The following is a 26052-nucleotide window of genomic DNA, read 5'->3' on the forward strand; positions in this document are numbered from 1 at the left end:
ACGTTAAATGTGGAACATTACCATTTTAAGTTCCAATAAAGCTAGCTCTCCTCTGATTCCAAAACAATCATTGACTCCTTTTAAATGTCCTCCTGAAAACGTAGTCAATAATAGAAGTGAAGTAAGTTCATATCAAAACAATGTTCAGCCAGAAAAAGGAGATTTGAACATTGGGGACTTCAAATCCCACATTGCCGAAGTACTGGGACGAGGAAGAGTGATTTGGAGGCACTAGATTGCAAGATGCAGTCTAGTGATTCCAATGACCCACACCTGAGAGGGTCTGGTGAGTATAAAGGGACCCCTCAGGTGCAGGCCATTGGAGAAGCAGAAGGTGAAGTAATTGTTGTAACTCCACGTTGCAGACGAAGCAGAAGCTGAAGGGAAGCAGAGACGCCGGAACGGATACCAGTTTCGTGAGAGTCTCTACCCTTAATGACCCTTGTGCAGAGGTTGTGCGGCGGGAAGCATTACTCCAGAAATCCTTCCCCATGGTGACCTTACCTTATATGCAGAGGTTGTGCTGATGGAAGAGTTAATCTAAGGAGCTTTCCCCTAAGTAACGTGTACTCTGGTGGCAGGCCAGCACTGGAGTGCCTGTGGAGAGAGGAATGCTCCTCTCCCGTCCGACGTGGGCTGCGGCAGCAGAAAGAAGCAGCTTACTGTGCCGTAAGCGGGGGAAGCAGAAGTGGCAGTGGCAGCGGAGCAAACTGACGTATACTTAGCACGCAGTAAGTTCGCTAGTATTGGGTGACCCCAGAACTGGGCACTATTGAGAATATTGCATACCGAGAATAAAGTGGAAGACTAAGACATACCAATCTGATTTGAAACTGCTAAAGTGGCAGAATAAAAACCTTGGGAACAGATGTGAAGGTTATCATTTTAATTACAAAGACAAAAGTAATGGGCAAAACCTAAAGAGGGAACTATGGAAAGAAGGTAACAAAAACCACCACTGCCAAAGTCAAGCGATGGCAATATTAAGAGAAGCTAACAACAATCAACATTGCCGAAACCAAGAGCGGGCAAAGCTAAAGCAAGTTAATAAGAATCAATATTGCCAAGGCCAAGAGATGGCAATTACGAAGCAAACCAATTGTAACCTCTATTGCCAAAGAGAGGAAGAGGCACTAGTTGAGAAAGACTCAAACAAGCCTTATCTAAGCCAAAGAAGAGCAAGCCTTGTCTAAGCCAAAGAAGAGCAAGTGTGATATAAATCCCTTATCAGAAGTTGATTGATGTAGGACTGGGAAAACAAGAGTTGCAGAAGAGCTTCCCTCCTGACAGACAGCATTCAGGAGGAGAGGAACATAATTTGCAATGCATGTGGCAATCGCATGGGTTGAATAAACAGTAATAATGTGTCACATGTTTTCCCAGAAGAAGTAGCCCATACTGAAGTTGTTGATACTGATATTTATGAAAGTCACAAGGTTTTGCTAGGTTGTTTGAAGTGAACTTTACCACAGAAGTACTTGTAGTACTGTTAGAAGCTTTTAGTTCTGACAGGCGAGTATACGAGGGCAGGGACTTTGTAGTGGTAGACCTGGCAGGTGAGTGGGCCAGGTAGAAGTTGTTGTAGTACTTTATGTTTAAAGACTTTGAAGAAGAAAGAGTGGCAAAGACCACTACAATGTTTTGTGAAATCATCCTGACAAAACATTGCTGTTTCTAAAGATGAACTGTGGAAGTGTTTTTGTTTTCTAAAAAAAGTAAGTTGTGTTGAACTCTTTGCTAAAAGTGGAGAGACAGAGAGTTGTCATTTCTTTTTGAACTGTTGGAAAGTCCAAGTGAGAAACTTTGGAGCAAGAAGAACCTTAATACCAGACCTTTGTTGTAGAACAGAACTGTCTTGTGTGGGTGTGAGTCTAAGACTCTCCTGGTTTCAACAGTTCTCCTTCCCGGTAGACTTGGTGTACTCTCCTGCCAAGTACTACCTGTTGCACAGCCAACCTGATTCACCTCCCTCCCAGGTACTGTGACTATGAAGATGAGCAACTGTTTTATTTCTCTAATAAAGTCCCATACTCGCCTGCCTTCAGCACTTTTATTTGTGTTAGGCTTGGTTTACTGTCCTGCTGGTCGCTACCAGATTTAACATAGACGTGAACGTTTCTTCAATGTTACTTTCAGGGTCCCAGGCCCTCAACTCAGGGTATTACTCCTCTTTCTCCGCTTGCCACCACCTCTTCTTACTCCCAGGGTCCCAGACCCTAGGTTCGGGGTAGTTAAACTGTTGATGCAAATTCCTGCTTTGAATCTGGGAAAGGGAACATTACCCAGGCTGCACTGAGAAACAGTTATTACGTTTATGTTGAATGTAACTGTAATATTATTTAATTGCCATATGTTGACTTCATATGTATACATGTGAGGGACAGATTCCAGAGTGTTTCCTGTAGTTTAGTTTGATGGGCAGGGTAATCCTCTTCAGGGTAGGATTAGTAAGGCGTCTATCAAACCATTTTAAGTTAATAAAATGGCATTTTATGAAAAAGCTTTACAAAGTTGTCCGCCTCACATTTCTGACCCCTCACATTACCAATTAGAGCACCAATGTATATGTTATCATATTGGGAAAAGAACTTGCAATTGTTTTAAAAGCAAGTCGTTTCTGTGCATTCAGTAGCTGCCACTATCAACACGCAAAGAAACATTGTGAAGAGAAGTTATGACATATACATATAGATTTCTGAGGCTTGTGGATCTGCTTTGAATCACATGCTGTGCGTAGGGCGACATCTAGTGGTAGTCGCGGACTATTGCATGACTCGTTTTCTAAATTAGAATAGGGACGTCGACTGGGTGTGTTTGTAATACTATCCCTTGTGTGATGTGTACTGTACCCATGGTCCTTCCATTATTGAGGTCCCTCAAAAAAGAATACCCATTGTATTTGGTTGCTATTTGTGGAGTTCCTTGCTAACCCCATTATTATTATTATAGAGGTTATTATACTTCTATTTAGTTGTTCCCGTCCCCTGTTTTTCATTGTTTCGGCAACCATCATTCAGCGGCTTTCAAAGGATATCTACACATCCAAAGCTTTCGAGGTCCGCTTCTCGACAACCCACTGGATTCGGCCTACACCAGGCCCTCTGCCTATTACATTCGGGAGAGTGGGGGTTTTCATATACTGCATTCGCACAGAGAATGTCTTTTATTGCCTCTTGTAAGGAACTCATGGTGGCAACAGTAAAGACAGACACAAGTGATCTCAGTTCAAGCGTATTTATTGAACTTTATAATGGGTGAGATAAACGTCTAATCTAAAGCTGAATCTAAGATGGGAGCAAGCTACAACCATCACATAATAATAAGGCAGTCATATTGGCGTCTTGTCAAATAAAAAGGACCTATACCAAAGAAAATGATTGCCAATCCTTACCACTAAGTTACGAAAGAGTGTGGGATAATGTGCACCAGAAAAGAAAGAAGTGTTCTCAAAATAATGTCAGGTTGGTATGGCTGGGGTCTCCCTTCCCCACGTTTTTAGCACGGGACAAGGCAGGACTTCTGAGCACAGCACACTCCTGGGCCGCGCCAGCACAAGGTTTATTATTGCATTCAATGATACCAGTCTTATCAGAGGCCAAGTCTCTTTTCTACAAAGTCTCTTGCCTTAGTAGGCCTGCTGGACTAAACCAACCAACAAACAAAAGTTCCTTCTGTGATCTTGCACCTTGGGCGATTGCTCTTAAGCTCTTGGATCTCCCTCTGCAGGGCTCGGATCTTTCTTGCAGCTTGGGCCTCCCTCCTTCGGGTTCACTACGGCCTTTCACTCTTGATATCAACACAATGGGCCTCATTACAAGTTTTACAGGCACAGCTACCGCCAAACTCGCTACCAGCACCACCACCCGTGAATGGGCAATTACCAGCCCATTACGGGTTGACTAGGCCGGAAATTGCCCATTCGCGGGTGGCGGTATTGCCGGGCTCCCCATCACCATTCTGCCCTGTAGGGCAGAATGGGGGTGGGGAGCATTGATAACGGTGCCGGTGCAATAACGAGTTCTGCTCACGGGTGCCGCACAGCCCGCCAGGTCAGACCTGGCAGGCTGTCAGGCACCCGCGAGCAGAACTCGTAATTCGGCAGTACGGTATGAACGGTGCTGGTGCCTTGCCAGCACCGTTCACACCGTACCGCCAACATTATAATGAGGCCCAATGTTCTCAGGTGCATCATGCTTCACCCTGATTCGCAGGCATCCCTCAACCTGGTTCACGTTTGCCAAATACACCGTTCACTTTGCTTTATCACAATGTGTGGTTCACTCTCATTAGCTTTCCCTTTGGCATCCCTCCATTGGGTTCACATAGACATCTTTAACACAGTTCTTAATCTCGTTGGAAAGCAGGGTTTCCCTTCCCCTTGCTTTCTCTTGGCAATGGGTCAGAGACTTTCGTTTGTACAAGGGATTTGACGTGACCCTTGTAGGACCACTCTGACACCTCACTCTCTCCTAGGACCTTCTGGTACTTGTAGTTTCAACATCAAACAAAAGGGACCAGCCAGAGTCCTTCGAATGAGCACTTCTACGGTGCCTGAGCACTCTGCAGCTGGCCCTTCTACGGGCTTCCAAAAAGTTCAAACACACACAAGTTCTTTGTTCACAGGTTCCTTGCGTTCACATAATGTTGCCAATTGCAACCTTGGGCTCAACACACTTCATTTTGCCATCAGCTTTCTCCGGCTCCCCGGCTGTGATGAACCCGTTGGCTTGTCTTGTCTCTAGAGTCAAGGATGGACCCACGGTAGCCAGCATGCCTCCCTGCCTGTGTTATCAATGCGGGAGGCCCCCATGCACCATTGACACTTGTGACACCACACACCAGCTAGCTGTTCTCCCCGGTCTTGTGATTCCCTTTTCAGAGGCTTCGCTGTGTTAAAAAGGGCAAGGGCAATTCCCTCCACGTCGTCCTTTCAGGTCTCGCCGCTTTCCTCCTCCGCTTCAACTGCCGGTCCGGAATAGCTGCTTCCTCATGCGTTCGGCCTTGCTCTTAGTGTGCTCTTGTGCTCCACCTTTTATCCCTGTGAGGAATGTAAAGGGCTGTCAGGAGTGAGTGGTTACTGTCAATTGCCTTACTCTGCCTGACACTTGTGTTGGGACATGTCAGGTAAACAACTCTGGTGTTAGTCTGTTGTCTTTCTCTGTGTAAGAAGTGTTCATATCGGAAAGAGGCAGGGGGTAGAGCTTCTAAATATCCTACAAGGTAGTATGGGGAAAAGGGGTTACTGGAAATGGGGTACTGTGTCTCGCCCGTCAGTGTTCCACTTCCACTCCTGAAGACCCCTCATCCAGGTGATCCTCCCCCAGGAACTGGATCCAATAGCGATGGCCGTGCCCTGGCCACCTGGATGACAGATCTCCGGGGACTAGCGGGTGAGACACCTTCAGGTTTCTCACTCTCCACTTTACTCTCATCACCATGCTGCCTTTTACACACATAATCACATAATGGAAAATACACCTTTTACATTTTGCCTGTCCTGCAATCGTAAATACCCTTAATAGGACACACACTGTGTGTGTATTCAGTGATTCCCCAGAGAGCATTCGGAAAATGTTTTTAAATCCTGTACATTGTTTAAACCTAAGACATTAAAAGACCGGCATACCAAACGTTGGGCAGTCCACACCGTTCATGCCGAGGCTTCCATTGATATCCCAACGGTCACCCAAGAGTCTGAGGAGGAACAAGGCAGCTACGGCGCCAAGAGTGATGCCAAAGAAAACATATGTTCTTCAGAATCCCTAGTGTCAGTGCCTGCCTCCAATAAGCAGGCTGGCGGTCCTGTGAGGGAGACCAAACTCAGCAACGAAGGCACACATTTCGACCACAGTAAGGACACAACCCCAAACCTTTCAGGTTTAAAGCGTCCTTTGTCCTCTGGGCCCTTGCCTACTCGATTGCTGCATGACAAATACCAAAAACAAGATTAACTACTGACACTGCGCCTAAAGTCTTTCCTTTCTCGTGCCAAAAAACAAGCACCAAAATCTTCAATCCATGTCCACGGTATGGCAAAACTCACAGATACATCTAAAAAACATTTCAAAAACATGTTCTAAACACATAGGTATTCCTATTAAATTAGCTACAGTTTCTGCACCCAATGACAGTGCGTCGAAACAGACACAATACACTGCTTTCACGTTTTCATTGTCAGGAGCTTTACATTCTCAAGGAAAGGATCCTTTTCAGTTTCATAATGTCCCCAGTTCAAGCCAGTGGATTAGAGAGAAGTTTAAGCGAACCATGAAAAAAATGCCATTTAGGGGTGTACCGAACTTGGGCTTCGAGTAAATATTCGGCTGAATTTCGGCTGGAAAACAGCTGTTCAGCTTCAGACGAATACTTACTGGAATACTTACTTGAAGCCGAAGTTCGTTACACCCCTAATTTTATCCCTGCTTTAGGATCCTTCACGGGACATTACCATGACGTTGGTGTGCTGCATGCTGCCATCATGCAATGAGATGGTAATACGGCAATGGGTAAGGCCAAGCTAAACATGACTCCCTGCAGGCAGCAGTACTTGTTGCAAATATTGACGTGTGCTTCAGCGGCACACACGTCCCTAGTCTGCTTTGCTAAGTAAAGCAGCAAGACGGTTTGTCAGCAATGGAAATATGAACAAAAGACCACCTTAGCCTGCTTTTCAAGTTTACATGCAGGATTCTTCCCTTTCTGGTGGAAACGCTTTTCCTATGCTTGTGCACCTTCTTGGTCCCTTTTTTAATGACATATTTGCAAGTTTAATTTCATCGGCACAAAAGCTCTCTCCCACCTGACTTTTTTAGCACAATGCCTCACGGCGTGATAATGGCTTGTAAAAGGAACTGTTAAGGCAACAAATTAATACCTGATTATTTCTGCTTCTCTCCACTTGTTTAATATATTCCTCATTGAATTCCAAATCCCAAACCATTATCTCCTAAAAGAAAAGTTAAAAAACATTCTGCTGTTAAACTGGGTTTCTGTCTGTTAACCTGCCAAGCTATAAACTAGCTGGTGTTAATAGCACCTGGTAGAATTGGCAGCTTTTATTGCTAAAGATGTGTTGTTCCGAAACAGTTCATGCACGCAACACAGAGCAAATATCTTGAAATTCAAGCAAGATTGCAAAGCACGGGGATAGCTTGGGGGTTCATTGCCTGGACATTTTATAATTGCGGGAGCAACTGTAAGCATTTCAGGGGTGTTGGAGAAAATGATACATTTGCAATCGCAGGTATTGGGCTTGAAAATAATGAGGAGGTTGCACCCCCTTCCCTGTCCTCACTGCTCAGCAGGAAAGCAGCATCCCCTGTGAGTTAAGAGTCAAGTTTTTGTACTGTCTCCACCACCCGCAGGGCCCACCCTGCAGAACAAAATGAGAGACAACCTGCAGCTACTGTGCTCTGAGCACAAGAGGCACGGAACACTATTTTGTTAAGTAAGCTTCACCTTGTACATGATGGAGCAGGGATTGATTTGGAAAGACTGGAAAATTACTTTTTTTTTATTAGCAGTGCCTATTCTAATATGTAAATGTTTAAGTAATTGGAGTTGTGATGGAATGTTTTCGACTGAAAACTGGCACACAGCCCCATTTCTCTACCGAATTTCTTATTTGGCAATGAAAGCAAGCAATAATAAAACTCCCCTTCTAAAGCTTTATTTACAGCTATGATATCTGCTAGTTTGATAGGCAAAAAAGAATGTCTCATTTAATGTGGATATTCAAAATTTCTCAACACATTGCATAAAAACAAACTGGATGTTTGTGTGAAAGGATCCCAAATACACTACTTTGCCAAAGTGTGCTGTTTGGCACATAATTTAATCTCACTGGGAATTGCCTAACAGAGTGCACCTAAAAGAGACCTGTGCCCAAGGTGCCGCACTGAAACAGTCGGTGACGAAAGTGGTGCGCTGGAATGTCCGTTAGTAGCTTGGTGAGTACCTGCTCTTCTTTTTTTCCATTTAAAGCACTGATTATTAACCTGCCACCATCGCAGGCTCATTATTTCCAAGTGTCCCAATCAATATGTGACCTTCTTGATTGATTTCATGCTCTGTCACTGTGTTTATGATAAGTTGCCACTCCAGAGGGTATCTCACACGCTAGTCCCCGGGAATCTCTCTCTCAGGTGGCCACTGCATGGCCGTCGCCTTTGGATCCAGACGCTGTGGAGGATCACCCGGGTGAGGGGTCTTCGGGTAGTGGGGGTGAGGCAACCAATGGTGATACGCGATATTCCCCCCTATTTTGTTTATCCAACCCATCCTATGTTTTAGGATGCTTGTAACAACATTAACTTTCACACATCGTACTGGACATGTCCCACTAATCGGGACAGGCAAAGTTAGGCGCTTGAGTCAAAGTGCATATACCTGATACTAATTTGTTCTACTCAAACAAATAAAAGGCAGAACCCAAAGGCACACACTCTGAGCAAGGCTGAACACGAGTACGAGCAGGCCAAAGGCAAACCTACTGGAGCAGAGCGACGGACCAAATGATGAGAGCAGTGGGTCGAGAACCCCAAGAGGTCGTTACTGGAGGTCGTTGCCTCCAACAGGCCGCGAGGGACACTTGGAACTTGGAGAAGGCCAGATCGCACAAGTGTAGACTGTATTGTGTTTCAAGGACACCAGCGACCCTCCCGGATGAACGGCAGAGTTGGGAAGGCGAGGTCAAGCCGGTGGTACTAACCTTGACTTGTGAATTGGGAATCGCACAGCCAGTGAGTTGGTAAGTGAAAGCTGCATGCATGTGAATGAGAAGCAAGGAAAGGCAGACATGTGAATGAACTTTGAAGTAGGACAGCTGCGAAGCCAGCGATACTAAGTAACGGAGTGGTCTGGTGAAAGAAGTAGCCCACTCGAAAGTCTCTGTGAAAAGTAAATTGTTTAAAGCGATAAAGTGAATGAACAGCAAAAGTGAAATAAAGAAAATTATCTCCTAGAGAAGGGGAGAGTGAAAGTTGAACTGTAAACTTTGAGTCGAAGGGGTCCTGCAGTGGTCAGTAAAGGAAGCCATGCCCATTTGAAGGTCTTCGACATCCGAAAGTGGTCCGAGCCCAACTCAGGGAGACCAAAAGTGAAATAAGCTTGGGGAAGGGAGCTCCCTTGCAAGTTTTTGTTGAACTGTATCGGGATTGGTCTGAGCCCTATAGAGGGGGGCCTTTGTGAACTTTTTGGTTGAGACATTATTTTTGAAGTCAAGAAAAGAGACTTTAACGTGGAAGGCTAGACGGGCCTCATTCCACGTTTTGGAACTGTTTATTGTGTTGGAAACTGTGCCACAGTATGTCATCCTGCCTACAGGGACAGTCTTACCACGTGAGGTCTAACGTGGGGAGGAGAGCTGGTTCAACCACATGTATTCATTTGAACACTGATTTTTCCTTGCATACATTTCTCCTTTTTACGCTTTTTTGTACAAGCGATAGGGCAGGCATTAGGTTTTGTTAGCTTAGGCCATTTTTTATTTGAAGGAATCCACTAGGAGTGCATTATTTATTATTTGATGCTCGAGACTACTCCCATATTAGTTATAGGGCAAAGTAGGAGTTTCTCCAATCCCAACAATTTCAATGAAAGTTTTACAAATTGTACCCATTGTGTCAGTCTCATACTTGTGATACCATGCCTCCCCTACACTCCCCTGCGTGCCTTTCTAGCAATAAAACAGAAAGCCAACGTTGAAAGATCGGCTGGTTTCTAAAGAGTGTAATGCTCCAGAGCACACGGTGTGTCCAGGGTGAGTGGGGACTCAGTGTCCGATGCGCTCTGGGCAGGTCAGGCAGGACAAATTAATTCAATGTTCCTATGTTTATATTTCAAAAGGATCATTTCTATACATATATTTACACATTTCTGGCAGTAAACTACTATTCCGCTCACTATTCGGCTTCGGCCGAATACTTAGGCCAACTATTCGATATTCGTTTGAATGGTACATTTACTATTCGTTACACCCCTAATTTCATGGTTGATTTTATGGACAGAGATCTTGACCAAGTTACATATGCGCAGGAGGTAGGAGGAATCTTGTGCTAAGACCCTAGGTTTGCACTTAGTAAACCACCCAGGCCCCCAACACTTCTTCTGCACAAACTTCCCCTCCTGATGATCAAAGCTTATCAGGGGATCTCTACATCGTTGATGACCAGCACCAGCTTGTTGATAATGATCCAGATATTTGTTTTACCGTCACCTGAAGATCAGGATCAACCCATTGCTGATTCTCCTATACATGACCAGCTGCAATATAAAGACTTACTCATTAAAGCAGCAGAGCATTTTAAACTCAAGATGCCCTACAGGACAAAGACTTTGTCGATGATATTTTAGGAGACAAAATATCAGTAACCCAGTTTATACAATTATTACAATCAGTTCAGAGACGCATTCAGCCCTTTTTGCTAACTCCCTCCTTAACCAGAGCTGTAAACCCAATAATTGAAAAAAACATTCAAACCTGCGCCTACAGGTCCCCTCTATATTAGGGGACAACTTAAGCCAGACTCCTTGGTTGTTACAATCACAAGGAAAAGAGCAGTACCTTGTTAGCGTCTGCAGAGCCACCCCCTGAAAAGGAAAGCAAAAAACTATATACCCTGGGCAGAAAGGTTGCTACATCAGCAGCGTACCAAACACGCATTGAAAATAATACTACCTTATTGGCCAGCTATAACTGCCCCCTATGGGATAATGTACTTCAACAACTTGATACCGTTCCTGAACCCTTAAAGTCCCAAATCTAAAAAACAGTCTGTAGGGGTAAAACAATTTAGACGCAGCAGATAACGCTGGCCGTATTATTGCTGAAGGAACACTCTTAAAGCGCCACTTGTGGTTATACCAGTCCGGTTTTAAGCTAGAGACAGAAGCTAATTTATTAACCTTTGCCCATTGATCCAATGTTCTCTTCGGCAAAGCTGTCGACTTTGCTCTTAAACGTGCTAAAGAGGAACCTGAAACCCTAAAGACATTAGGGCAGATATCAAATGAACTCTATGTATGACAGGGGTTATTTAACAAACGCCGTTTATTTCGCGGTCAGTGATTCCCATGCTTGTGCAGGCAGGATTCAATCAGAGATAGTCCTCTTCTTGGTTTGCCTCTCAAAGTCAATACATCAAGGCGCTACAGAAGAACTTGAGGTAGAGCTGCCACTGCTATATGCACTGCAGCCTCTAAGCAATGACGTTCCTGTCCGAGTTCCCTCACATGTCGCACATCATTTTGTGTGTATCTGTACAGCTTTACAGCAACATGACACATCTACCTACGGACTAGGGTAAAAGGTGTGCCCTTTTACCCTCATCCCCAACCCTATTTTCTGTGAGAACACTGGCCTGGATAAATGTTGAAGGATCTGCTTCTAAGGGATGCCAGCCATGATGGGACTAATGCGCTCACTCCTGCTTGTGATTTACAGATGCCACTGTGTTCCTCGAAATAAGGTGATGCGCTTACCTAAATCCTAAAGTATTTCCAGCATAATGATACAAGGAAATCCACACAGGGCACAATAATAATAAAGTTCTCACCCATCTGACTTGAGTAAAACCACTGGGACATTTGGGTCATAGGTCAATTGTTTTTGTTTGTTTGTTTGCTGTGTGAGGCTTTCATGCCAGGCAACAGCCCATACCCATGAAGGCTGCAGAGGCCCAGGTCAGGGAAGGTGGGGGTGGGGGGACCAGGTAGCATTAGCGCATGAGTCGAAAAAGTCAAGTGCGCAGTGGGACCCAGCAGCTCATCTTCCCGAATCAGTCTTTTGATTGCTGTGGGAGGATTGCTTGCCTGACTCTGGACATTATGTCTACTGACGCACGCTGAGAAAAATATAAGAAGGATGTCCTAGCGTTCTGAACTATGCATGACAATGAGTCAGTAAAGTGCTTGTCTGAGCCATTCTTTTTATCCGTTTGTAGACGATGAATGCAAGCTGCCCAAATTGCATTTAAATAATGTTAGTGTAATGTGGGGCATGCATTCAGCACAATAAAAAAAACACACATTGGCCCAGAAAACCAGCCCACATTTTTGCAAACTTTTACTGGGAATTGGCTGAACACCCAATAGGCCAATCCAAGCTCGATTGCTGTTGATGGCATATTGAGCTTTATGCCTTTGGTGCTCTGGAAACTTAAAGGGGTGGCAGCTGATGGGAAGCTGTTAGCAGATTAGCAGAACAATATGCCAATCTTTAGCAACCAGCTCTAACTAATAAAGGTGACTTGTTTTCTGCGAGGAACAAGGTTGTTACTGGTCTCCTTAGGACCCTACTTCACACCATAGCAGCAAAACAGCCTGTTACCAGAACTCTGCATGGCAACAAATGGATGTTGCTCTGCCACTGGTACATGCATAGGCAAGTCCATGCTCTTCATGGATCCCCTGCCCAAGTGCTTAGTATCATCCTCACCTTGCTTAGTCGGGAGTAAAAGGCTTTTTTTCCGCTATTGTTTAATGGGGATTGGAGAATCCCACGGCTTCCAAGCAGAATCATTATCCTCTTTCAATCCATTGGTGAAAAAGACATTTGGAATAGGTCTTCTACAGTTTTTTATCCAGATTGTGCTTCGCACCCTAACTACGACATTAAGTAGTTCTGTTGGTTCTGGCACATTTAAGCCCGTGGCTACAGCAGGTGATTCAGGTTTTGTACCTTTGAAGATAGCATTTTTGGTTGCGATCACCTTAGCTTGTAGGATCAATGAACTACAATACTTTTGAGCTTTTGAACCTTATTTTGTTATGAGTAAGGACAGTGTGTTCTGCGCACGCATCCTGACAACCTTCTGATTGTTAATTTTCATCAGGAAGATGTGCTTCGTATGTTTTGTTCATAGGCTGAAAAGCTCCCGTCTTTGCTTCGACTTATTTTACAGGATCAAAGACATTACATTCTCGACAGACTGTGATATGCAGTGGTATGCTTCCAGACAAACATCTTCTATTCTCCTTTCTTCCTTTTCTCTACTTTTCTTTCCTTTCGTCCTCTTGCCTCATCTTCCTTCATTGCAGAAGACTGTTCTTCTTTCCTCTCATACCCTTCCTTTAACTTATTCTTTTCTTCTCTCGGTTTTGTTTACTGTTGTATCAACTTGTTCCTATTGTCTGATTTCCTTCTTTCCTTGCTCTCATTCCATTTCTACCTCCACCTTTTGTACTTTCAGATCACTGTACAGCAGTTGTATTCAAACTTGTTTATGCCGAGGCATATTTTGAGTATATATGTTGTTTGTGAGCCTCCCTTTGTGTAAAAGCATTGCTGTTGCGCCCCCCACCCCCAGGCCATTTCTGCTCATTGCTAATATTTTCTATTAAAAGCTCCCTTAACCCCCCTCCCCACAGTTTGACGACCACCGCTGTACAGAGTGGTATAACCTGAATGAAATATTTTGTATGAGGTGTTTTATTTAGTAGAAAAGTAAAGCATAGTTTTCAGGATTTTAAAAATCAGTAATAGTAATTATTGACCCACTAGAACCGTTTGTTGTACTTAAATGTAATAATTGGACTTCACGTTGTGTTTAATGTGTTATCTCAGATTAATGTGACCCATTTCTCTGGCAAACTATAATGTAAGAAGAAACATTGGTCCATCTTGTAGACTACTACATGAAAGAATATGGTTCGACCCTGATTCACTGCTAAGAACTTGTAGCAACTTCATCATATGCGAGATACTTTAACGTATAACCTCTCTACACTGATTTTATTTGCATAATGGGGCAATTAAGTTTCTCATATGAATCACTGAAGAGAAAAAACATAAAATATAACTATTCCATCCAAGTAACATCGGGTTTCTTTATGCTTAGTGATGAAGACATGGAGGAACCAATCCCTAAAGATGCCAATGATAGTGATTATGAACCTAAGAAGGAAACGACCAAAAAGGAGGTAACTTCTGAAATTGCACATGATGTTAGCAATCCCATTTTTGTTGCTTTAAATTCATTTGACTGGAGAGCTATTCTTTTGCATATGTTTGACCCATGAGTTATGCTGGATTTAAAGGTTTCAATAAAAGAAGTGACCATCTTTAGCAAATTTTGTGATTGGAAGCAATGCTATTTCATTGAATATAAACGCTGGGAATAAAGAGAACTTTGACCTATGTACGTTTTGACCTGTTTCATAAAATATAGCAAAAACATGCCATGCTCAAAAGCGAGGAAGATGTGAAGTATTCGTTGTTTCTTGAATGTCTCTGGGGGCTTTAACTTCAGCCCCCACTCTTTCAGATGGTAATCAGTATTTTTTTGGTGTTCAAATCTATTTCTGATGAAAAGCAAAGAGGCATACGATAATAATGTCTTACCTGTTCTTACAGTACAGCTCAGCAAGTCAACTTTGAACTTGCAACAAACCATTTCTTCCCTTCCTTAATGCCCCCCAAACCACTCTCTGGTAACCCCCCACCACTCCTCTCCCCAAATCCACATCACCACGTACACAACATTTCTGAACAGTCAATCTCCTATTAACTAGTATCCTCTTAAGACAAGTTCAAAAGTCCCAAAGCGCTAAGTCTGGAGGCCCAGGAGCAGTCCTTATTCGTGTCTATATTGTAAGAAAGTTGCTCACTTAGTGAAAAAGGGGTGCAATCGTGTTGTGCAAGATACAAGTAATTTTTTCACAAATAAGAAGTCGCCACACGCCTTTTTTCTAATTAAACTGTCATTCTTCAATAAACAATGCACAGTACAGCCAGATAGCAGTGCGAAGTCAAAACGAACACATAACATTGGCTCCCAACGGATTCTTCACCTTATGTAATCCCCCCCTCTCCCTCGCCGCTCATGCTGTCATTACCAGCTGACTCCCGTAAGCCTCCTGCGGGTATGGTTTGCCCAAATCATTCCCCTATACAGTCCAGTGTTCCTTCAAATACTTGCGTCCTTAACCACCTTAATGCTTGCACATTTGCAAATGGTCCGCCCTTCTCCACCTCCGCCTCTCTTACCATCCCCCCTGCCGACTCTTCAGCCCCCAGCTCAGTCTTCGGCTGGCATATATCTGTTTCTGAACTCCTCCCATTCCATTTCGGCCCCTGCCCCTGCCCCCCTCCCATGTAAGGCAGCTGTTATTCTCTCCATCACATTTATATTTTTCCCGAAATGTATCCATTCCTTCTTCCCTGGGAGTAATAATCTCTTCCAGTGCATTGCTAAGCACGCCCGGCCCGCTAGTAGTAGAAAATGCAATAGTCATGGGAGGCTGCTATATTCCCCCTCGCTGCCCTCCAGCCCAAATTATACCGATAACGGCGTCTTTATTCGGGGGACTCACTCCAGTTCTTTGATCCATCCTAGCAACCTCGTCCCAGTATATATGAACCTTCTCACAGCCCCACCACATGTGACAATAATCGGCCCGCTCCCCACATTGATGCAAGCAGAGAAGACTTGCTTCTGGGAACATCTGGGAGAGCCGTACCCGGTCATATTGCAGTTTAATCCTGTGGAGTTTATACTGGCAAGCTATAGAAACCCTGTAAGCTCTGCAACACATCTGGCCCCACAAGTGATCATCCACCTCCATCTCCAAGTCTCCTTGCCATTTCCTACAAAGCTTCTCTGTGCTTCCCTGCTCAAGTCCAGCAGTGCCAGCTACAAGGACGAAATTAGACCTTTCATTTCACCTTTTGAGATCAAAACCTTTTCCAAGGGGGTGAGCTTCCTCTGTATCCCATCCTTTCAAAGCCCTGCCATGATCACCCCTTTCAATTGAAGATAGAATACTGAGTTTTTTCCTATTTCCAGTGCACCCTCCCACTCTACCAACGAGATTAAGCGGCTGTCCCTCCACAGTTGGCCAATCCTTGTTAGCCCTCCCTCACCCCCAGGGCCCACAGGTTGCTCATCGGTGAAGGCCACGTTGTCAATCGCCTCATCTCTGGGCCCTTCCTCCAAATATTCCAGATGGCCCCCCAGAATAGGGTGTTCCTTAATCCTTCCCGGGTTGCGGTCTCTTGGCACCCATATCCATTGCCCCACCGTTCCCGGACTAAGGTAGTAGTTTTCCAGGTCGACCCATTGGGAGTCCCACCTTTCTCTCAAATGTGGGATAAGAATTCTAAACTGCGCCGTTTTGTAGTGACGGTAGATGTCTGGGAAGCCCCCCCCCCACTTTGTCCCTCGGGAGTATCAGTACCTCATATGCCACCCTAGCTTTTTTCCCCTGCCAAAGAAAACGCAGAAGCCGGCGTTTGGCCTCCCGAAAGAATGAGTCTGGGATCCGAATCGGCACCTTCTGAAATAAGTAAAGCATTCTAGGGAGAAAGTTCATCTTTACAGTGTTCAACCGCCCCAACCATGAGATCGTCAGTTCTGCCCCATTTTCCCAAATCATCAAATAGCCTTGTTAATAGAGGGGGGAAGTTTGCCTCATATAGGTCCCCCATTTCCATTGTGACATTTATCCCCAGGTGCCGAAGTTTGTCCTCCTCAATCCTCATCCCCAGTGTGTTCAGATCTCGCTTATCATCTTCCTTCACCAGTTCTAGTGGGAAGAGAGTAGATTTCCCTTTATTAATTTTAAAACCTGCGAACACCCCATATTGCTCTATTATTTTCACCGCCGCTGGGATCAAATATGCAGGGTTTTTAAGATGCAGCAAGATATCGTCGGCATATGGGCCCAGTTTGTATTTCTCTTCCCACAATAATGCCCTCGATGCAGCGGTTATTCCGCAGCCTTTGGCCCAGGGGCTCCAAGGACAGAGCAAAGAGCAACGGAGAGAGGGACATCCCTGTCTGGTGCCCGAACCCAGCCAAAACCACCTTGAAAAGTTCCCATTCGTGGCCACACAGGCCGTTGGTTCCGGGTACAGTGCCATGGTTCCCCACAGGAATGTATCCCTTATCTCAAACTTGGCGAGGACCGCCCTTAGGAACCCCAGTCCACTCTGTCAAATGCCTTTTTTGCGTCAATTGACAAGAGAGTGAGGTTGCCTCCCCCACCTCCGGCCCCTTCAATCAGATGCAAGGTTTTATGCATCGTGCCTGCCCCTTGTCAATTCCTAATGTAGCCCACCTGTCTGCTTGCACCAACCCTGGCATATGGGCATCCAGCCTTGTTGGCAGTACCGTGTAAACAATTTTGCATCCACGCTGAGGAGGGAAATCAGACGATACGAGCTGCATAGGCAAGGTTCCATCCATTCTTTGGGTATCACCAAGATGAGTGCCTGCACAAACGATTTCACGGCCCGTTCAGTTTCCAATATATTATTAAACAACTTGACCAAGTGTGAGACCAGGGTGCCCGTGAATTTCTTGTAAAAGACTGCAGTGTACCCGTCCTCCCCCGATGCCTTACCCAAGTGTAATTTCCGTATGACTTGCATAATATCTTCCTCCGTAATGAGGTCATCCATAGATCTCGCCTCCTCATGAGTTAGTACCGGGATAGGTACTTCCTCCAAATAAAATGTCGTCCCTCCCCTTATATACCCCCTCGTAGAAGTCAGCGAAACCCTCCACTATTCCCCCAGGCGAAGTCACCAGGGTGCCCTCCGGACCATTCAATCCTGATATCCATCTTTCTGCCCTTTGACCGCGCTGCCAGGAAGGCATCCGCCTTTTCCCTTTTCATAATACTTTTGTTTTAGGAACTGGAGCTTTCAAACTACCCTTCCTTCCTCCAATAGACAGAGTTCCTCCCTCTTTCCCCGCACATCTTCTATCCACTCCCCCTTCCTCTGTTGCCCCTACTCTCTCCTCCAAAGTCCCTATCTCAGCACGCAGCCTATTCTCCAGCAAGGTCTGCTCCCTCTTCTTGCGCGCCCCCTATTTAATCAGGAGACCACTCCATGTCGCCTTACCCGCATCCCAGAGCGTTCCCTGTTCCACCTCCCTTATATCATTTAAAAGGAAATACTCCTTTATCGTCTCTTCAAATTCCTCCCTAAAGACCAAGTCCTTCCATAGGGACTCATTGCACCTCCATATCAATTACCTGGGACCCAACTCAAAGACATATCCAAGGATACCATGTTGTGGTCCGACCAGGCAATCTGGTGGATTTCAGAACCCGATGCCACCTCCAGAAGCTCCTGCGGCACACACAAGTAGCCTATCCAGGTATATATCACATGGGGCATGGAGTAGAATGTAAATCCCCGTTCGTGAGGGTGAAAGAAGCGCCAAGCATCCCACAAACTATGAGTACAGACAAGCCTGAAGCCCCCCCACACATGTGGGGTTCCAGCGGTTACCCTTCCCACAGTTCTCCTATCCCATTCCATATCTGCCCACATGTTGAGGTCCCCCCCACTACCAGACGTCCCGTTCCTTCATTCAAAAGTCTCGCCAACATGGGTTCAAGAAAACGTAGCTGACCATGGTTAGGAGCGTAAAGTGCAGTAAAAGTGAAACTGACCCCCTGTATGAGACCTGATAGCAGAATCGCACTACCCTCTGGGCACCTCCATGCTCAGCCTCTTATGTAGCAAACTACCCAAACCCCCCACATGAGTCGCCAGAACTCCAGTATTGCTGTCCCATAAGACCGCAAAGAATTCTCCTTTCCTCCCCCCTGGAGAAACGCGTCTCTTGGAGAAAGAGGACCTCGATCTCCGGAATTCTCTGGCTACTAAGGACCGCTTGGTTGGTGAATTAGGCCCCTTGACATTCTGTGTACAAATCTGCAAGCGATCATTCCTCTCCCCCTTATTCAGGTCCACTATCTCCCCACCTTTAACACATCCCTTTGGACAGGCCTCCCCAGGCCCCCATGACAGCCCTTATCCCTCCCCCCTCCCTTGCGGCGCCAGGTTCTGGCCAGTTAACATCACTGGACGAACCCAAGGCCACCATTAGGACCCGAACCCCGGGCCGACCACTTGAACACCCCCAAAATCAAGATCCCCCATTTCACCCTTTGTACCTCAACATGTTAACATTCTAAACACCCCCCTTTAAAACTCTCCCAAACAAACTAAGCAGGTGCAATCACCTTCCTCCAAAATAAAGTTCAGTAACCAAGCCTGTCTGCATGCTCCAATTAGGGGTCCCTCGCGTGTTCCGTAACCCTTCCCCCCAACTGTCGTCGCGCCCCCCCCCTCCGAGGATCCTAAAGTGATCTTCTAGGTGAACCCTTGAACACAGCACAAGAGAGACCTCCAGGACAAACGGACCCCCATCCCCAGCCCCTGAGAGATGCATAGGCAGAAGGTCAAGTATCCTCTGCAGGGTGCGTATTAAGTTTCCTGAATTTCCCCGAGCCTGGCACCTTGCGCCTCTTCGGCCCTTGCATGCGCCACCTCCAGTCCTCGGGGGGGCCCCTTGGATTTCCCTACGATGCAGACTACGCTTCTCCCATCAGCTCCCTGGTAACCCTGTGTATAGCCTCTTCCGCATCAGTTTGTAGTCGTACCCATCCACCTGAAAGGATATGGAGAAGGGGAATCCCGATCGATATTGCACCTCCTTCTCATTTAACCATTTTGTGAGGGGTGCACTTAGACATCTCTTCGCCAGGGTGAGTGGGGACAGGTCCTGAAAGATTGCAACTTTTGCGTTGCCCAATGTCACTGTGCCCATCCCTCTCACCCTTTCCAATATTTTCTGCTTGTCGGGGTTGTTGTGGAATCGGACCAACACAGATCTTGGCCCTCTGCCTGCTCCACCTGCCCTGTGCACTCTATCAGTTTTGGGCTCACCGATGGTATGGACCCCAAACAATACTTTCACCGTTTCATGGACGAACCTGCAGAGGTCTCTTTCCTTTTCACCCTCCTTCTCTGATACCCCAAAGAAACGCGGTTGTTCCTCCATTTTCGGTTCTCGAAATCATCAATTTTAAGTCGGATTTCCCCTTCTCTCCTCTCCAAATCTGCCATCCTCATCTATCCCGGTATCTAGTGTATCAGGGGAAGGCTGATTGTTTTCCACTGCTTGCAACCTCTCGTCCATTGCATCAATCCGGACGTTGATTTTGTCCACTTTGCCTCTGATGTCTGCCCTCCTTCCTCGGGTCTCCTCTAGTAGTGAAGCAATATCCCTTTTTGTGGACACAGGTTCCCCCCGCCCCACACCCCTGCCTTCCTGCTTCTTCCCTTCTGGTGTGGTGTTCTCAGGGTCCTGGTCCCGTGGATATTCGAATCGTTGCAATTTCCCTTTCCAGTCCATAGAGAACCTGGGTCCCTCTATTTGGGGTGGGGGGTGGTCACCCTCCAATGACTGCCTCACACTCAACAATGTCAGGGCGGGGTCTCCCTTGACAGTCCAAGCACATCCGCCAGATCAGCTCACGGTGGTGGTGGTCTTACTGCTGTGTTCGGCACAGCGGGCACATGCCCAGGCGCTAATCCAGAGGCCCTCAACTCCTCCTTCCACTCCAGGCTTGGTGGGTCACCTCTGCGGGCATCCACTTGGTTGTACGAAGCCCCCCCTTCGACTTAGTCTATGCAGGGGTCCAAGCCCTCTCTGCGGTTCAGGTCTGGTCAGCTGTCGGGGGAAGCCCCAGTTCTCTCCTCTTCCAGGGGCCCCTTCCGATCGCCCAAGTGCAGTGTCAATCCTCCCTCCTGAGCAGTCCTTTCCAGGGGAACCGAGGGGGAAACAGGCAATCCAACTCACTGCAGGGCTCCAGTTCTCTCCCCTCCCTCTGTGCCTTCTGGGTCCGCCTTACCCTCCTCACGTGTGTACCCCTGTCCACCTGTATCTCCGAACCCCTTCAGTTGGTGTCCCCTCACGGCTGGGTTCTGGTCTACGAGCACACTCCTCTTTGGGTCTTCTCACAAGACAGGCCCTCTTCACGTGCCGTTCCCTCTGTTGTCTAATGTTTTTTAGTGGCGGTGGCCAACCCACCCCTCTCCTCTTGTAGAGCATTGCCTGTGGTCTGCCTGTGAGCCTCCACTCCTCCGTCACCACAGTCATCCAGGAGGGTGGGCACACACCCCTGGCCAAAGCCTGGGGGCCCTCACCCTCCCAGGTAGAGGTCAAACTTCAATGTGGACTTTGCTGTTATCAGTGGAGGCTGACTGTCCCTCTAGACCCCTGTGGCCATGCGCCTCTCTCACTGCAGTCTCAGCACTCCTGGGGCCAGCCCTCTCCATGTGCCAGCTACCCTTGCAGGTTCTCTGTGTCTCTGGATCTCTGGGGGGGCCTCACCGACTTCTCTGCTCCAGATGGAACCCCAGAGGAATCACCGTCGCTCCAGGTCTCTTCCCGCTGGAGTGAGGAGGCTCCCCCGCTGGGCGCGAGCCGTTCGCTCCTTCGTTCCCGGGTCTCCCCCTTCAGTACTGCCAGTCACCTTCCAGTGGCCCAGGCCTTTTGCTCAGAGGCCCCACGTTACTTTCTGCAGCCTTGCTGCTAGCGGGAACTCCCCTGAGAGCCGCGTTTGGGAAAAGCACTTTCACTTTCCTGCGGTTGTCAGTTGGCAGCCGTATCTCCATCGGGAAGCACCGATTTCAGCCCAGATTTTGGGACAGTGCACCCTGAGTTTTCACACCTTGTGGGGTGCCAGCCATGTCCGTCTGGTGGAGTGCGAGGGGGTCTAGATGGAGGCTCTTGCCACCTAACAGCCCAGCGACACGGGAATAGCGCACTCAAGCAACGTTCATGTGCGCACCCCCTGGTGCCCCCCTGCCACACGCCTTTTAACCAATCATTTCATGTGGGTAGGAGCATGAATTTCCACTTAGCGTCAATGGAATTCATAGCCACAAGTAGCATTAACCTGAGAAGTTGCAACGACTGTCGTTGATTGCTTGCCAATTTGTCATGTTGAGGCCACCACCAGCAAAGCAGGCAAAGTTCTGAGGGTTTGCACAGCGGGAGGCACTTTATCTGCTTTAAGATGCCTACCACCTCTTCCCAGTAGGGTTTCAGCCTGAGACACACGTTTATGTACGTGCCTGCCTCCCCACATCCTCACCAGCAAAGCCCTAATTCACCAGATCTTGTGTGCCCTTTCGTTGGCCAGATTCACCATCTTGCTAGCATTTTGTAGTTTTGCTCCATATACTGCACACTGATTGTCGTTTACATGGACCCCAACCATATCTCAGCCCACTGTCCCTGATCTAGGTCCATGCCTAGGTCCTTATGCCAGCCTTTCGTGTATGAGGGTAGCTTGGTCAACGTGTGCTGACTGAGACAGATATAGAACTGTGATATGAGGCTGTTAAAGCCACCTGGGCTGAAAATCAGCTTTTCAAATTCAGTGAGAGGTCTCACAGCTCCCTTTTTATTGCTTCCCTGCAGGACCCAATGTCATAATTGTAAATATGTAAATCACTCCCCCTTAGTAATCCCAAAGGTGTCTTTGCATTCCGGAAAGGATCTGCCATTGCCCCCCTCAAATATATGATATGATATGATGTGGCATTTGTAACGCGCCTATACACAAGTGTTTCAAGGTGCGACGAGGCGGGGGGGAAACAAGGGGAGAACAGACAACGATCCTACTAGGCCAGGTGTCATTCAGATCGAGCAAGTGCAAGGGTAGGGGGAATGGGAAAAGGGGAAGGGGAGAGGGGAAGTGCAGTACATGGTTAGTAGAATACAAGATAAGTAATAGGGCCAGCTGGTGGCAAGTGCAAGGAGAGTGCAGTACATGGTTAGTAGAATACAAGATAAATAATAGGGCCAGCTGGTGGCAAGTGCAAGGTAAGTGCCGGGAGAAGGGGCTGTAGGATACAGAGACAGTCCCGTAGTGCAGGTAGGCAGTGCAGGGAAGAGTGGCTGGGCAAGGACCGAGACCGGTGAGTGGCCAGTTGCAGATTCAGTGCAGGTTCAGTGATTTTAGCAGGGGAGAGAGGGAGAGAAAGCGGAGGCAAAGAGGAAGGTTTTGAGGTGCTTCCGGAACCGGAGATGGTTCTCCTCAAGTTTCAGGGAGGCAGGAAGGCTGTTCCAGAGGGAGGCCCCTGCTGCGGAGAGAGATCTACCCCCAGCTCGTTGCTTGGAGAAGCAGCTGACCCTGAGGTAGTTGGAGGTGGATGAGCGAAGAGCTCGAGAAGGAACATATTTAGGAAGAGAGAGTTGAAGGTATTTTGGCCCAAGGCCCCAGAAGGCCTTGTGGACAATGCAGAGGGTTTTGAACTTAATCCTGAGGCCACAAGGCTCTGGTACCGAGGAACTTCCCGAGGGGTTAAGCTCATCTACCAGGCGCAAGCCTGAGGGGGCGCCTGAACGCAGTACCACGTGCACTACCGGCAACATGTCAGAGGACAATCTGCATCCCAGTTACACGCCTGAGGTGTAGGGACGGTCTGAGTCTTCGCAGTCAGGCAAGCAGGCGTAGACTGGGCCCAGTACGGCAGTTGTCATGCAACAAGCATGTGGCGCAGTACCAGACAAAATGACTACCCGGCCGACCAGACAAAATGACAGGGCATCCTGAGGCTTGCCATTCCAGTGTGCAGCAGGGATCAGACCACGTGCCAAGGTTGGAGTGGTTACCTCCGGGATTGTGCACCTCACACCCTACTACATCTATGCAGGGGTGATACATGGACCCCAGCTACCAGAGGCAAGGTGCTGGGAGAACGCAGCAGCTTGTATAGGCCCAAGGACCCGTACCTATGCAGGAACGCACTGCACCAGCATGCAAAGACCGTTTATTTGACAAATACCTTGCGCTCATGAATGGGGAAAATACTCAGGGTAGGTCACCAGTCTTGGTGCAAACACAGGTATCAGTGCAGGCTTAGGTTCCCTCACAACCCCAGGAGCCTATCACCACGGCAGCCCCTGGCGTAGCCCATCAACACTATGCAGCTGCCTGCTGCCCCCCCCCCACCCCTAGTACCTCACCAGCAGGCAACACAGACCTGCAGGACACAGCAGGGGACACGGATGATGATGAGGAGGATCAGCACACCACCTCCTCAGGTAGGGCCTTCCATGAAAGGATGGCTGGCGTGGCAGAGTACTTGGGGATCCCACAGCTGCAGGTTGAACAGCTGGAAGCTGGGGTCTTGGCAGAGGTGCTTACCATCCTCTCAGCCATCAGATCTGGCATACCGTTGCAGAAGGATGTCGAGTCCCTGACAAAAAAGGGTTTGGGTAAAACCTTGCTCTACACAGCCTACAAATAAGCGCTTAAATGCTAAATACAGGCAGGCAGATGGGGACTGCCTTTTCTTGTCTGTGCACCCTCATCCGCAATCTTCGGTCATAGCAGCGGCCTCGATGTATGCAAAAACCACAAACCTCCACATCGCCATCTACTTCGGCCCTGCTAGGAAAGAAGGAAAACCTACTAGAGCCGTATGGAAAAAGATATATTAAAATGCTACTCTCCACTTGCAACAGGCTAATGCAGACGGCATGCTAGCCGCTGTCAACCAAAAGCTATGGCAGGAGATAGCAGAATACTTTCCCGACCTTCCGGCCCACAGACGAGCTTGATTCAAGCAGGTCTGGCAGAGGCAAAGATAGTGGCCCAGGACATCATGCAGTCGACGGTGGCACATATTGACACTCCAGGGCTGTATGTGTGGCCACCAACCTGAGGAGGACTGCATGGCTTAAGGCAACCAAGTTTAACCCTGACAGATGAGGAGCTAGACAAGAGAAAAACAGCTCCCAAACAGCAAAGTCCTTGACAGTACTGACAAAGCCTGCGGCTAAGAGTTTTAGCCAGAGTCATCCACGCGCAGACAGAGGTCGTACCTTTGGCAGATTCAGGGGTTTCCAGGAATGCCCTACTAGGCAGTCTGATAGGTCCTCCAGCCAATACCGCCGGAAGCAGCACAAGTCGTCACATAAGGGATTCTTCCAGTCCCCCTACCAGGCACCAGCCTCAGAAGGAAAGAAACACTAATGGGGTCATCCAGATTCACAGTTCTCTGGTGGGGGGCAGGCTTGTCCTTCATATTCAGTCCTGGCGGACAAGGTTGGCGAACCTGTGGATTCTCTCTGTGGTTTACTCGGTCTTCCTCCTACCAGTACCTCAATCTCCTCCTCCACCGCCTCGGGACGGTAACTCTTCTGGCGTAGAACCGCTCGCTCATAGTGAGCCAGGCAGTGGAGAAGGTCCCACCCTTGCAATGAGGCATAGGTTTATATTCCTGCATCTTTGCCATATAGAAACAGAACCAGGCTGGCCTGAGGGTTGTCCTGGACCTTTCAACACTAAGCAAATAAGGGGGGTCCTGGGAGTCCCTCTGCCAGACATTAGTCCTGGCTATGAGAGCCTTACACAGAGCCTTTAGCTTACTTTCTTAAAAAGAGGAGAAATATCCAAAACATATCAGTCTTTGTCCTGCGCTGGGGCATTCCAGCACCGAAATTCTAGGCAATTCTCCTCTGAACAAGAGTACCAATAGCAGCCCCAGACACGTGTTTCAGTCTGGTTGGACCTCATCAGTAGGATGGAGCTGTGCTTCTCTAAGAATAGTGAGCAAGGGATCCACATCTGGATTTCCCTAGTAACTTCGGGTGAGACCCAAAGTTACTTAAAATATGCAAATAACAAAGGGGGTCCTGGGAGTCCCTCTGTCAGACATTAGTCATGGTTATGAGAGCCTTACCCAGACTCTTTAGCTCACTATCTTTCACAGAGGAGAAATATCCAGAACATATCAGTCTTTGTCCTGACCTGGGGTACACCTCGCCCCAAAGAATTTAGCCCTAGGGGCCTGGTTCCTGTAAAGGTGACCCTGAAACATCTACACTTGTCTCATGACAACTTCATTCAAGGGGCAAGAAGCAGCTACACCAGGAGGCAGTACTGAAGCAAATGGACCAGGTTCTGTCAATGGGCTAAGGCAAATGGTATACACCCTCTGGCATGCATGCTAGACCATGTGTTGTCTTTTTCTGCACATCTGGCTCATTCCTGTGTGCAGTTGAACACCTGTCATACTTATCTGGCTGCCATGGGGGCTTACAAAAACTCAGGCGATAACTTGGCCCCAGCGTATGCTAACGCATTTATGCTCAAGTTTGAAGTTTGAAGAAGATTATATTTTACATCACCTGGTATGGCAGAAATACAAAAAACATTGGGGACGCTATATCGATGACATTTTCATGATTTGGAAAGCTACACCTGAGAATCTGGCTCTCTTTTTGGACT

The 26052-nt window shown here is 47.4% G+C and overlaps 1 protein-coding gene across 2 annotated transcripts in view; it reads left to right on the forward strand.

The window, feature by feature from the left end:
- RCOR3 (REST corepressor 3) overlaps positions 1-26052 on the forward strand; it is a 1149883-nt gene that overhangs the window by 587713 nt on the left and 536118 nt on the right. For both annotated transcript variants that reach the window (XM_069608515.1, XM_069608516.1), the window contains one exon: positions 13839-13920. In XM_069608515.1, the coding sequence (XP_069464616.1) occupies positions 13839-13920 (82 nt within the window). The remainder of the gene's footprint in view (positions 1-13838; positions 13921-26052) is intronic.

Source organism: Ambystoma mexicanum, chromosome 4q, assembly GCF_040938575.1.
Source record: "Ambystoma mexicanum isolate Mex_15411 chromosome 4q, UKY_AmexF1_1, whole genome shotgun sequence".
Classification (NCBI taxonomy): domain Eukaryota; kingdom Metazoa; phylum Chordata; class Amphibia; order Caudata; family Ambystomatidae; genus Ambystoma; species Ambystoma mexicanum.